The sequence below is a fragment of the Balaenoptera borealis genome (genome assembly GCF_965194805.1).
Source record: "Balaenoptera borealis genome assembly, chromosome: 19".
Taxonomy (NCBI): domain Eukaryota; kingdom Metazoa; phylum Chordata; class Mammalia; order Artiodactyla; family Balaenopteridae; genus Balaenoptera; species Balaenoptera borealis.
Genome location: NC_138878.1, coordinates 54447418 through 54461263, shown reverse-complemented (window position 1 = coordinate 54461263; position 13846 = coordinate 54447418). Strand labels below are relative to the sequence as shown.

General features: G+C 37.2%; 1 protein-coding gene across 8 annotated transcripts in view; it reads right to left on the bottom strand.

The window, feature by feature from the left end:
• Window positions 1-13846, bottom strand: part of ZNF790 (zinc finger protein 790) — a 95077-nt gene that overhangs the window by 4950 nt on the left and 76281 nt on the right. For 6 of the 8 annotated variants that reach the window (XM_082367337.1, XM_082367336.1, XM_082367339.1 and 3 more), the window contains 3 exons: window positions 11431-11510; window positions 10295-10421; window positions 9942-10037 (listed from right to left, as the gene is read on the bottom strand). In XM_082367337.1, coding sequence (XP_082223463.1) covers window positions 9942-10037; window positions 10295-10421; window positions 11431-11439 — 232 coding nt within the window. In that variant the 5' untranslated portion in view covers window positions 11440-11510. The remainder of the gene's footprint in view (window positions 1-9941; window positions 10038-10294; window positions 10422-11430; window positions 11511-13846) is intronic. The other 2 variants (XM_082367341.1, XM_082367342.1) reach the window with 1 other exon arrangement.

The window sequence follows — 13846 nt, the reverse complement described above, 5'->3', positions numbered from 1 at the left end:
GCCCGTGCTCCGCAACAAGAGAAGCCATTGCAATGAGAAGCCCACGCACCGCAACAAAGGGTAGGCCCCACTCGCCACAACTAGAGAAAGCCCACGTGCAGCAACAAAGACCCAATACAGCCAAAAATAAATAATAAATAAACTTTAAATATATATATATAAAGTTTTGTTCAGGTCAATTTCATCTGAGGAGTTCAACAACAACAAAAAAATAAGTGCAGGTACTACCCCAATCATGGGATATCAAATTAAAGACTTAAGAATGTTTTACCCAGTATGGTAAATCAACACTTAGCACATGTTAGGTATTAAAAAAAATTCTGTAAAAAAAAAATACAGGGGCTTCCCTGGTGGCACAGTGGTTGAGAATCTGCCTGCCAATGCAGGGGACACAGGTTCGAGCCCTGGTCTGGGAAGATCCCACATGCCGCGGAGCAACTAGGCCCGTGAGCCACAACTACTGAGCCTGCGCGTCTGGAGCCTGTGCTCCGCAACAAGAGAGGCCGCGATAGTGAAGAGGCCTGCACACCGCGATGAAGAGTGGCCCCCGTTTGCCGCAACTAGAGGAAGCCCTCACACAGAAACGAAGACCCAACACAGCCAAAAATAAATATAAAAATAAATAAATAAATAAAAGATTACTATTAAAAAAAAATACACTACACGTCAAAAAAAAAGCAAAGGGGGGCGGTTATAGGAGGGAGTAAAGGATAATATTACAAAAATCAGGGATCAGGAAGCACAACTGGCATCATGTGATAGAAATGTAATACACCTCATTGTCTAATCCCTTCCATATCTACTGAAACGAGTACACATAATTCCACGTTACTTTCTGTACAGATAAGAGGAAACAAAAGCATATCCATGCTAGCTCAGAGAAATGGAATCATACCTACTTACTCATTCTTCCATTTGCCTATGCACATTTAAATACTTTGCCCTGCTCATTTTCTCCACTGTGCTTATTAGTCAAGTCATATTTTGTCAGATGATCCCAACCAAGGTGTTTTTGTTTTATTTCTTGAGTTTATAGTATTGCTCATCCATTCGATTTTATGCTTTCAAGCCGTTTCTCAAGTGACCTTTACCAAATCTCCATGGGATATCAAATTTATTGGTAAAATATTATAGAAGAACAAAGCAAGAAAATACTACAACTGCTACTATTTGAATATGCTGAAGGGCCTATCCAATTTCTACTATTGAAATTGTACTGGGGGGGTTGGGAGGGAGGCTCAAGAGGGAGGGGATATATGTATACACATAGCTGATTCACTTTGTTCTACAGCAGAAACTAACACAACATTGTAAAGCAATTATACTCTAATAAAAGAAAAAAAGAATTTGTACTGGTATTAGCATTTGGCTTAGAGACTGATAGAACATATGACATGTTCTCAAGACTAAAGTAACAGAGATTGGTATCTAGGGTCTGTCTACAGGGGGCGTCCTAAACATCTCTCATGATGAGTTATAACTGAAGGACCATAACCTAGAAATGTGGGTAAAACAGAGGTAGACCTACACAGGAACTACAGCTCAGTTTCAATTTATCCCAGTGACCAAGGAGGGCAACGGATTGAGATAACAAAAATGCTTCAGAACTTGGTAAAAGCGAACAGAAATTCTCTATAAAGGAAGATATCCTAGTGATTAGTTTCACATTTTGCAAACAGTGTCTGGCACGAAATTAAAGAAATAACCAGACAACATGAATATAGAAACTATAGAAACAATAGATAGCAGAAATGCACCTATAAAGATTCTAGATATTGGACTTACGAGACAGAGTTTAAAAATAACTATGCTCAAGAAGCTAAAACATAAAATTGATCATTTCATCAGAGAACAAGAAACCAATATAGGTCAAAAGAAAAATTCTATGAGAAAAAGATTGGAAAAGTCATGAGAAGCATTATGACATAGAAGATTCAGTTAGGAGATTAAACACAAGTGTAAGTGGAAACTTACACAGAGAAGAATGGAAGAAGCAGCAATATTTGAAAAGATAATGGCTGAGAATCTTAAAAACAATGTCCATGAACAGGTGTATGAATAAATAAATTACAGCATACCCATGAATGGAATACTACAGAGAAATAAAAAATAAACTATTGATACACACAACAACAGATGAATCTGAAAATTATGCTAGCAAAAGAAACAAGGCCAAAAAGTATACACTGTATAAGTCAATTTATATAAAATTCTAGAACATATAAACTAACTAAAGTTGCAGAGACCAAGTTAGTGATTTCTTTCAGATGGAGGTGGAAGAAGGGATGGATAACAAAGGGACACAAGGAAATTTGGCAATGACTGAAGTGTTTGTTGTCTTGATTATAGTGATAATTTAATGGATACATACACATGTCAAAACAGATCAAATTGTAACTTCAAATATGTGGAGTTTATTATCTCCAATTATACTTCAATTAAGTTGTAAAATAAAAATTTTAGGACCAAAATAAAAGAAAACTAAAATCCTAAAGAAAACAAATATCATTTTAGTCACTCTAACTAGGCACTAGTGTATTAGTGTTTTCTTTATGTGAATGCCCATTCACACTAAAAATAAAAAGTATTAAGCCAACAAGTGATACAGATAAATCAAGCACAGAGCAGACAGTTATTGAATAAATATGAGTAGCATATCAGTAAACAACTCAGGGGAAATATCTGTCCTCACTAGAAATCAATAGCCTTTATCCTATTAAATTATTAGAAGGTTTTAATTAAAAATGACCCTTTTTTTTTTTTTTTTTTAATTTATGGCTGTGTTGGGTCTTCGTTTCTGTATGAGGGCTTTCTCTAGTTGTGGCAAGTGGGGGCCACTCTTCATCGCGGTGCACGGGCCTCTCATTATCGCGGCCTCTCTTGTTGCGGAGCACAGGCTCCAGATGCACAGGCTCAGTAACTGTGGCTCACGGGCTTAGTTGCTCCGCAGCATGTGGGATCTTCCCAGACCAGGGCTCGAACCCGTGTCCCCTGCACTGGCAGGCAGACTCTCAACCACTGCGCCACCAGGGAAGCCCAAAAATGACCCATTTTTAGTGAGGCTACACTGAAACTTATTTTGTTCCTGACCTCCATATGAACCAATGCCCTCCAATCCTTAAGAAAACACAAGGATTAATGTCCACAATATACAAAAGCATTCAAGTAGTAGCTACCTCTAGGATGCCCATGTGCTTACCATGAATCAGCTGTTTGCTTCCAAACCTGTTTATACCAACTGTTCCTGATATTTTATTTATATTTTTTAATAACATTATGTAAAGAAATATGAGAGAAAGGTTGTCTGTTTTCATGAAAACTAAGCTGAATGCTCTACAAAAACTCATTCAAGAAGTCTACAAATTTTATGTTAGTAGTTTAGAGACTCAATCATAAAGACTGGAAAAACATAGGAGGGCAGTTCAAAATGAAAACATAGGAAGATCCTGAACTCACCCCCTCCCACAGACACATCAAATCTAGTTAAATACAGATACCCTCTGAAAAAGACCTGACACTTAACTGAAAAGCTCTTCCACAGCAAAGGATCAAAGGGCCACACTGAGACAGGCAGGAGAGGTAGACAAGTAGTCTTTCCAAAAACCCCACCCCTGGTGTGGCAACTCACAATTGGGAGGGATCTCACAAATACAGAGTTCCCTATGAGGAGCAAAGGGTTCAAGCCCCACATTAGACACCCCAAACCTTAGGACCTACACTAGAGAGATGAGCCCTCAAAATGCTTGGCTTTGAAAACCAATGGGGCTTATGTCCAGGAAAACCAAAGGGCTATAGGAAATGGGGATTCTGCTCTTAAAGGGCTTGTGCACAGACTTACACCCCAAGACCCAGGGAAAAAGCAGAAGTTTGCAAAGTGCCTAAACCATATATGGAGATCCTTTTGCTAATATTAAAGTATCTGCTGGGATCTGTTGTAACTGTCTCCAGGGATGGAGGTGCTGGCGGGTGCCACTTTACACTCTCCCTCTACTTTGCTAGCACCAGTGGGATGTGCTCTCCACAGTCCCACCCAAGCTGGTGACTGGGCTTGCCCAGCCTGGTGTGTCCCCACAGCCACACCCAACCCATTGGGCAGTCTTGCCCCAGCCTGGTGCCCTCTGCAGCCCCACCCAACACAAGTCGAGTCAACATGGGGGACGTCCACATACCCAAGCCCACATCCAAGGGGACATCCCTTGAATACCTGGCTCTGAGGGCCAGGGGGGGCTTGTGTTTCTGGGTTCCATGGGACTGAAACAATCAGAGAATTCTTGGCAGGCTATTACCCCCAGGGTACTGCACAGACAGCAGACTGAAACACAGCCCTAGTCTTCCTATAACCACTCCTTCAAGACTGGGAGAGGTAGCTGTTTCACCTAATACATAGAAACAAACAAAAAAAAAGAGTCAAGCAAAATGAGGGAAAAAGAAATATGTTCCAAATGAAAAAACAAATTAAAATCCCAGGAAAAATATCTTAATGAAATGAAGATAAGTAATTTATCTGATAAGGAGTTCAAAGTAATGGTCATAAAAATGCTGAGGAGCATCTGACCTTGGGAGAAGAATGAACACTGAGAGAACTTCAACAAAGATGGAAATATAAAAAAGTACCAAACAGAAGTAACAGAGTTGAAGAATACTGAACTGAAAAATACACTAGAGGTGTTCAACAGCAGACTAGATAAAACAGAAGAAAGGACTGGTGATTAGAAGACAGGGTAGTGAAACTCACCCTAACAGAGAGCAAAAAAAAAAAAAGTTTTTAAAACTGAAGATAGCTTGACAGACCTATGGGACAACATCAAGAAGAACAACATTCACATTATAGGAGTCCCAGGAGAAGAGAGAGAGAGAAAGAAAACTTATTGTGAAAAATAAGGTTGAAAACTTCCATAACCTGGGGAAGGAAACAGACATCCAGATCCAGGAACCCCAGAGAGTTCCAAACAAGATAAACTGAAAGACATCCACACCAAGATGCAATATAATTGAAATGTCAAAAATGAAAGATAACGAGAGAACTTTAAAAGCAGCAAGAGAAAACAACTTGTTACACACAAAGGAACCCCATAAGACAATCAGCAGATTTTACAGCAGAAACTTTGCAGGCCAGAAGGGAGTGGCATGATATATTCAAAGTGCTAAAAGTAAAAAACTTACAGTCAAGAATACTCTACCTGGCAATGTTATCATTCAGAATTGAAGGAGAGATAAAGAGTTTACCAGACAAGCAAAGGCTAAAGGAGATCACTACAACTACACCAGCCTTACGAGAAATATTAAAGGGACATTTTTAAGCTGGGAAAAGGGCACTAATTAGGACACTATAACATATGAAAAAAAACCTCACAGGTGAAGGTAATATCTAGTAAAGGTAGTGGACTAATCACTTATAAAGCTAACATAAAAGTTAAAAGACAAAAGTAATAAAAATAACTATAACTACAATAATTAGTAAAGGGATACACAAAATGAAAAGATGTAAAATATGAAATCAGAAACAAAATGTGGGAGGAGAGGAGTAAAAATGTAGAGTCTTAGACTGCATTCAATTTAACTTGCTATCAACTTAAAGTAGACTGTACATATACATACACACACACACACATGCACACACATGGTAACCACAAAGCAAAAATCTATAATAAATACAGAAAAGATGATGAGAATGGAATCTGAAAAAAAAAAAAAACTAAAGAAATTCATCAAATCACAAGGGAAGACAGCAAGAGAAGAAAGAGGAACCATAAAACAGCCAGAAAACAATTAACAAAATGGCAGTAAGTATATCCTATCTATAATTATTTTAAGTGTAAATGAATTAAATTCATCATTCAAAAGACGTATAGTGGCTGAATGGATAAAAAAGAAGACCCATCTATATGCTGCCTATGAGAGTCTCACTTCAGGTGTAAGAATACACACACACTAAAAGTGAGGAGATGGAAAGAGTGTTCATGCAAAAGGAAACAACAACAACAAAAAAGCTGGAGGAGCTATACTTATTTCAGACATAATAGATTTTTTTAAAAAGACTATAATATAACACAAAGATGGGCATTGCATAATGATAAACAGGTCAATACAACAAGAAGATATAACACTTGTAGATATCTATGCAACCAACACTGGAGCACCGAAACATATAAAGCAAATATTATCAGACCTAAAGGGAGAAACTGACAGCAATACAATAATAGTAGGGGACTGTAATATCCCACTTACATCAATGGATAAATCATCCAGACAGAAAATCAATACGGAAACATGCGCCTTAAATGACACATTAGACCATATTAACTGAATATATACAGAACATTCCTTCCAAAAGCAGCAGAGTATCCATTTTTTTCAAGTGCACATGCAACATTCTCCAGGATAGATCATATAGTATGCTACAAGTCTCAATAAATTTAAGAAGACTGAAATCGTATCAGCCATCTTTTCTGACCACAACAGTATAAAATGGGAAACAAATCACAAAAAGAAAACTGGAAAAATCACAAATATTTGGAGATTAAATAACATGCTCCTGAACAACCAATAGGTCAACGAAGAAATCAAAGGAGAGGGCTTCCCTGGTGGCGCAGTGGTTGAGAATCTGCCTGCCAGTGCAGGGGACACGGGTTCGAGCCCTGGTCTGGGAAGATCCCACATGCCGCGGAGCAACCAGGCCCGTGAGCCACAATTACTGAGCCTGTGCGTCTGGAGCCTGTGCTCCACAACAAGAAAGGCCGCGATAATGAGAGGCCCGTGCACCGCGATGAAGAGTGGTCCCCACTTGCCGCAACTAGAGAAAGCCTTCACACAGAAATGAAGACCCAACACAGCCATAAATAAGTAAATAAATAAATAAAAATTAAAAAAAGAAATCAAAGGAGAAAACAAAAAATACCTTGAGACAAATGAAAATGGAAATACAACATACCAAAAGCGATGTCTTGCAGCAAAAGCAGTTCTAAGAGGGAAGTTCATAGTGATACAGGCCTACCTCAAGAAACAAAAATATCTCCAATGAACGATCTGACCTTACACCTAAAGGAACTAGAAAAAGAAGAACAACAAACTAAGCCCAAAGTTAGTAGAAGGAAGGAAATAAAAGATCACTAAAGAGACTAATAGAGACTAATTACTAACAGAGACTAAGAGACTAATAGTGAGACTAGTCTCACTAAAAGAGACTAAAGAGATATTAGAGGGAGTTCCTTGGTGGTCTAGTGGTTAGGATTCTGGGCTTTCACTGCTGTGGTCCAGGTTCAAACCCTGGCTGGGGAACTGAGATCCTACAAGCCATGTAGTGCAGCCAAAAAAAAAAAAACGATACTAGAAAAGATCAATGAAACTGAGAGCTGGTTCTTTAAAAAAATAAAATTGACAAACCTTTAGCTAGATTCACTAAGAAAAAAGGAGACAGGGCTCAAATAAATCAGAAATGAAACAGAAGTTACAACTGATGACAAAGAAATACAGACGACCATAAGGGACTATTATGAACAATTATTCACCAACAAATTAGACAACCTAGAAGAAATGGATAAATTCCTAGAAACATACAATCTTCCAAGACTGAATCATGAAGAAATACAAATCAGAATAGACTGATTACTAGTAGTAAGGAAATTGAATCAGTAATCAAAAACTTACCAGCAAAACAAATCTCATAGACACAGAGAACAGAACTGTGGTTGCCAAAGGGGTGGGGGGTTCGGCGAAATGGGTGAAGAGGGTCAAGAAGTACAAACCAGTAGTCATAACATAAGGTAGTCATGAGAATATAATGCAAAGCATGGTGGTTATAGTCAATAATATTATATGGCATATTTTGTGTATGGGGATAGAGGATATCTAGACTTATTGTAGTAGTCATTTCACAGTGTATACAAATATCGAATCATTATGTTGTATATCTGAAACCAATATAATGTTGTATGTCAATTACAGCTCAATAAAAAAAATTTTTTTAAGGTTGGGAAAAATAAAGCATCTACACTTAGACTGCCTAAATTCCCACTCCCTTTAACAAAACAGAACCAAGAAATTAGGAGAATGAATTATTGGAATGGTTGATATAAGAAAGAATAGGCAGAACTGCAATTAGGGAGAACATGTCATGGCCCTCTACTGAAACATGGATGAAACAGTTATGGGTTATAAATAAATAGCACAGGTTATTTAAAGTATTCATATAATTTTGTATGATTTAAAATAACTTTTTTCAATGAAGTTATCTTAAATTAGTTGGGCACATGATTTTCTAACTTTGAACCGTTTGGCTAAGGAATCTCATATCTGAAATATAAGTATCATCTAATGCAGAAAAATCCCAGGAATGACTGATGTGTACCAAGAGTGGTAACTTCAGTAACAAGAAATGTAGAACAACCTTAATATATAATAGTATAATCATAATACGTAAAAATAAACTAAAATTAAAAACATACGTGGTAGTATTTAGGGAATAAAAATACGAGAGAAAATTGTATATACCTTATAGAACAAAGTAAGTTTTAAAAGCATTTATTTTGAAATAATTATAGATTCACAGGAATTTGCAAAGATACTCCAGAGAGTCTTGTGTACCCTCTGCCCAGTTTTGCCCAATGAATACATCTTACATAATTATACTACAATATAAAAATCATGAAATAAACATTGGCACAATATATGTGTATAGTTTTATGTCATTTCATCACATATGTGGATTCCTGTAATCACCACAATAATCAAGATACAGAAATAGTCCATCACCACAAAGATGTTCTCTCTCATGCTATCTCTTTATAGTCATAACCACCACCACTACCGCTCCCTGCCCATTCCTAACCCCTGGCAACCACTAATATGTTCTCAATCTCTAACTTTGTGATTTCCAGAATTTTGTATAAATGAATTCATATAGTATGTGAATGTTATATGTCAATTACACTTTTGAGATTGGCATTTTTCATTCAGCATAACATCCTTGAGATTCATTCAAGTTTTTCCATATATCAATAGCTCGGAAAAAGAACAATTTTAAAACATCAATATAGGTTCTGGAATTTAGAAACATGATTCCAATAAGGGAATAAAATTTATTTTCTTTCCTTGATATTTCCAATAAAAAAGCAGCTCCAAGAGTAAGTTATTTCAACCTGACTCCTGACCATAACAGAAAATTCATCAATTACCATCTAGTTGCCAAATATACCCCTTGCTTCCTTTTGACAGCCAGGACTTGTCTTCTATGACACTGTACTCTCTCCTCATTGTCTTCCAATAGCCCTAACCTCTCTCCTGCTATTTCCTCTTCACTGTAGCAAGAAACCATAAAAAAGCAGCCTATTAGGCCTTCTCTTAACGTAAAGCCTACTCTGCAGAAATTTATGAAAATGCTCCAGTCATAGGAGAGAATACCAAGTTTCAATTGATTACAGACTCTTTGTAAACCCTTCTTAACCTAAAATGAAATTATAAAATCAATAAATGTTGCTTAAAAGAGTTAATTAATGAAGAATATGCAGAAGCAAGGAGAAACTAGGCAAAATAAGAAAAATTCAAGAGATAGCAGGTAAAATGAAAAACAGGGTCAAAAATGTTTTTTTAGAGAGATGAAATTTACAAATATCGAAATGGAAAAAAAGAAATGGGAAGAAACTTAATCCAAACCATAGATAAACTGACCACTGGAGAAAAAGAACGGCATTTACATTTTCGTAACATGAAGGAAAAATGAGAGCACTGAAATGGAGTGGCATTTGGAGTTGAAGAGGAGGTTCAGTTGGAAATTCATGTTGAAAAGATTACTTTTATTTCTAGGTCTCAGGCCTTTATCCACAGGCTTTTGGCCTCTGAGGAGGAAATTCTAGACCAATATTACAGAGATGTTACTGACTCACTAAACAGCTGGGTGTTATCTGCAATGATGGCCTCCTTGTGCCTGCTCAGCCCTCACTCACCTGGGCAAGGTCCTCTTGTCTCATCCTTCAAAACCATCCAGGGCTCTTTCCCCTTCTCCAGTAAAGAGAACACATCTGGCTGATAAAGGCAAAGTCCTGATCAGAAAATAAGAAATAGGAAATTACCACGTGGTAAGGGTTCCGTAAGTCCCTTAGTTATTAGAAAGGGCAAGAAAAATGCATAAAGGATGGGGAAGATGGAGTTTCCCAATGATGATGACTACTGCCAAATTTATAAAGCACAAACCATTTTCCCAGAAATAGGTCAGAAATCCCCCTAGACACTTGAAAGGCAATCCAAAAGTTCACAATGTAGGTATCAGGAATTTCTGGGGTCAAATTCTGAATCGTACCCAGTGAGACCATGTTGCTGTAGTTCTCCAGCATCACGTCTCTGTACAGAGCTCTCTGTTCCAAGTCCAGGCACTCCCACTCCTCTTGAGAGAAGTCTACAGCTACATCCCTGAACATCATCAACTGCTGAAATGACAAACCCAAACATCAACAATGAAGTTAAAAGAAATCTTTTAGATGGATGGGGAAAAGATGGAAAAGGGCACTGCAGGAAGAGGCCCATATATTCAGCAAAAAACTGGAGCTGGCTGCCTGTAGTGTGGGGGGAAATGATATGGAAATTGGTGTCCCTGAAGCCAAGTGCCTATATGCTCTTAAAATCTCCTATTGCTCAGTCACAACACTGTTATGGCCTTCTTGTAACAAACATCAAGACAACAGGATGGCAGCCCAGAATAATAGATATCATATGAGTTCTTTGTTGATACCACCAAGAAGCTATAACAGCCTGAAATAATCAACTCTAGATTTACTATGTGAGAATAGTTTTCTTTTTTTCTTTCAGCTTCTTTTACTTGAATTTTCTATTAGTTGAAGTTGAAAGGATTCTTAAGAGATACACTCTCTAACTGAATACCATTTTCTGTGGAGAATGTATAAAATATCTAGGCTGTCAGCTGACTATCAGCGCATGTCTTGTTAATGATATTACTCTCTCTCATTGATATCCTGGCAAAATCCCAGATCTCTCTGAACTCAACCTCCTCTTATATTCTCTATCTAAAAGCATGACAAAGTGCCACTACTAAAATGAATACCAACTAACACCAACTCCCATCTTTCTTAATTGAAACACCCCATTATATAGAGTAAATAAAAGCTTTCATGCAGTGGGTCCCTTTTAGTCACACAATTCCACCTTGTTGAGCCACAGTTTTGATTTTTAAAAGTCTCTACTATTTCCTTTAAACAATATCTTTTCCTTCAGTGCTCTGCCAAAGTATTAGGTCACAGGAGGTATTGAATGCCATGTTGGAGAGAAGAGGGACCTCTAGGGAAGGCACCGAACTGTTTCACAACTATCACTTACTACGTTGAATAGTGACTCAGGTAAGCAGTTTAAGGATAAGGAATAAAAATATTGACATGATGTGATATAAATGGTTATATTTTTGGAAAAGAAATTCCAACTCACATGGGCCATAACTTAAAATTCCAAGAGTCGCTCAGTCTTCTAGATTCCTCTCACGGTGAAGCAGTCTTGAGAAAGCAGAGCTAGAGGGAAGGAATAATGAGAGATCAGGCTTTCCTCAGAGCTTTCAAATGGAGTAAGAATACCATCTTATTCCTTGAAGGAAGGTCAGAGGGAATCTGCAGAAATCCTGGCCCTATCCAAAACCCAAGAGACTCAAATACAACAGGATGAAAATGCTAAATCATGACGTGGATCAGGATATTCGGGATATGAGATAAGGCCATTCTGACTTGCTCTGAATAACCCCTTTAACAATAAGGACCCAAAGTTAGACATCCCCAGGGAAACTCTCCAATCTGGGAGTCGAGTGCATTTGCCCAGGGCCCTCCTGTGTACCTCCCTGTACAACAGTGGCCTTTCATCTATCTCCTCTATGTCCCACAAAGTGTATAATACTTACTGACTCATTTTCATCTAAAGCACTCATACCACAAAACTAAGGGCAACCATAAACAAAATGAAAAGATAACCTACAGAATGGGAAAAAATATTTGCAAACAATGCAACCGACAAGAGATTAATCTCCAAAATACACGAACAACTCATACAGCTCAATATCAAAAAAACAAACAACCCAATCAAAAAATGGGCAGAAGCTCTAAATAGACACTTCTCCAAAGAAGACATAAGAAACATTCATTCCTATGAGGAGTAGACTACACCCTGAATGAGTGCATGTGAGCAGGAATGCTATGAAAAGGTGATTGATGGTGGAGGTGGTAAAAGGAGGCATAGAGATGTCAGGGGGATTTAAGGTGGCAAAACACATAGGCTGCATTCTTTTATTTTTTAAGCAGTTTTACTGATATATAATTCATATACTCTACAATTAATGCATTTAAAGTGAGCAATTTTTTTTAGCAAATTAACATGTGCAACCACCACAAGTCAATTTTAGAATATTTTCATCACCTCAAAAAGAAATCCTGTATCCTTTAGCTATTACTCCCTGTCCCCTCAACCCCCTACACTCTCCCTCCACCTCTCCCTCAACCCTAAGTAACCACTAATCTACTTTCTGTCTCTACAGATTTCCTTTTCTGGATTTTCATAGGAATGGAATAATATAGTATGTGAACTTATTGTGACTGGTTGTCAAATTTGTGAAAACATTTAGTATAAAGTTTTCAAGGTTCATCCAAATTGTAGCATGTATCAGTATTTCACTCCTGAAATACTGGCTGAATAATATTCCACTGTATGGACAGACAACATTTTGTTTACCCATTCATCTGTTAATGGACATCTGGATTGTTTCCACCTTCTGGCTATTATAAATAATGCTGCTATGATCATTTATGTACAAGTGTTTGCTTAATACCTGTTTTGTCATTTTCAGAGTATGAGTTTCACCTTCAGTTGTTAAATTTATTCCTAAATATTTTATTTGTTTGGGTGCTACTGTGAATGGAACTGCTTTCTTAATTTCATTTTTGGATTGTTCATTCCAAGTGTATAATATACAATTGATTTTATTTATTGATCTTGTATCCTGAAACTCTGTTAAACTTATTTATTAGTTCTAACAGTGTTTTGGGGTATGTATTCCTTAGAATTTTCTATAGAAAAGATCATGTTATCTGCAGATAGAGATGGTTTTACTTCTTTTCCAACCCAGATGCTTTTTTTTTTTTTTGTCTAATTGCCCTGGCTAAAACTTCCAGTACAATATTGAATAAAAGTGGCAAAGGCAGACATTCTTGTCTTATTACTCATCTTAGGGGAAAAGCATTCAGACATTCACCATTAATAGTTGTAGGATTTTTATAGATAACCTATATGAGATTGAGGAAATTCCCTTTTATTCCTAGTTTATAGTGTTTTTATAATGAAAGGGTATTGGCTTTTGTCAAATGCTTTTTTGGTGTCTATTAAAATGATCATGTAATTTTTGTTTTTTATTCTATTGATATGATGCATTACATTAATTGATTTTTGGATGTTCAGATAACCTTGCATTCCTGGGACACATTCCACTTGGACATGTTGCATAATTCATTTCATACGTTGCTGGATTTGGTTTGTTAGCATTTTGTTGAGGATTTTTGTATCATATTTTTATGAGATAAGCTTTGTTTGGTTTTGGTATCAGGGTAATACTAGCCTCATTGAATGAATTAGGAGCTTGACTGTATTCTTTAATTGCAGAAAAGAAGACACTGTGGCTCTCAGAGCTGATAGTAGGGGTCTTCCTGAACCAGGTTAGGTTCTGAACAACAAAGAAGGCCTGGATATTCAGAGGGGTTATCTTTTAAAGAAACTCTGTTCTATTGTAGTAACAGAGGAACGAACTCTTGAGCAGAAGAACCTAAAAAACTACCTTTGCCCCGTTCACCTTTTCATAGGAAAGTGCCAG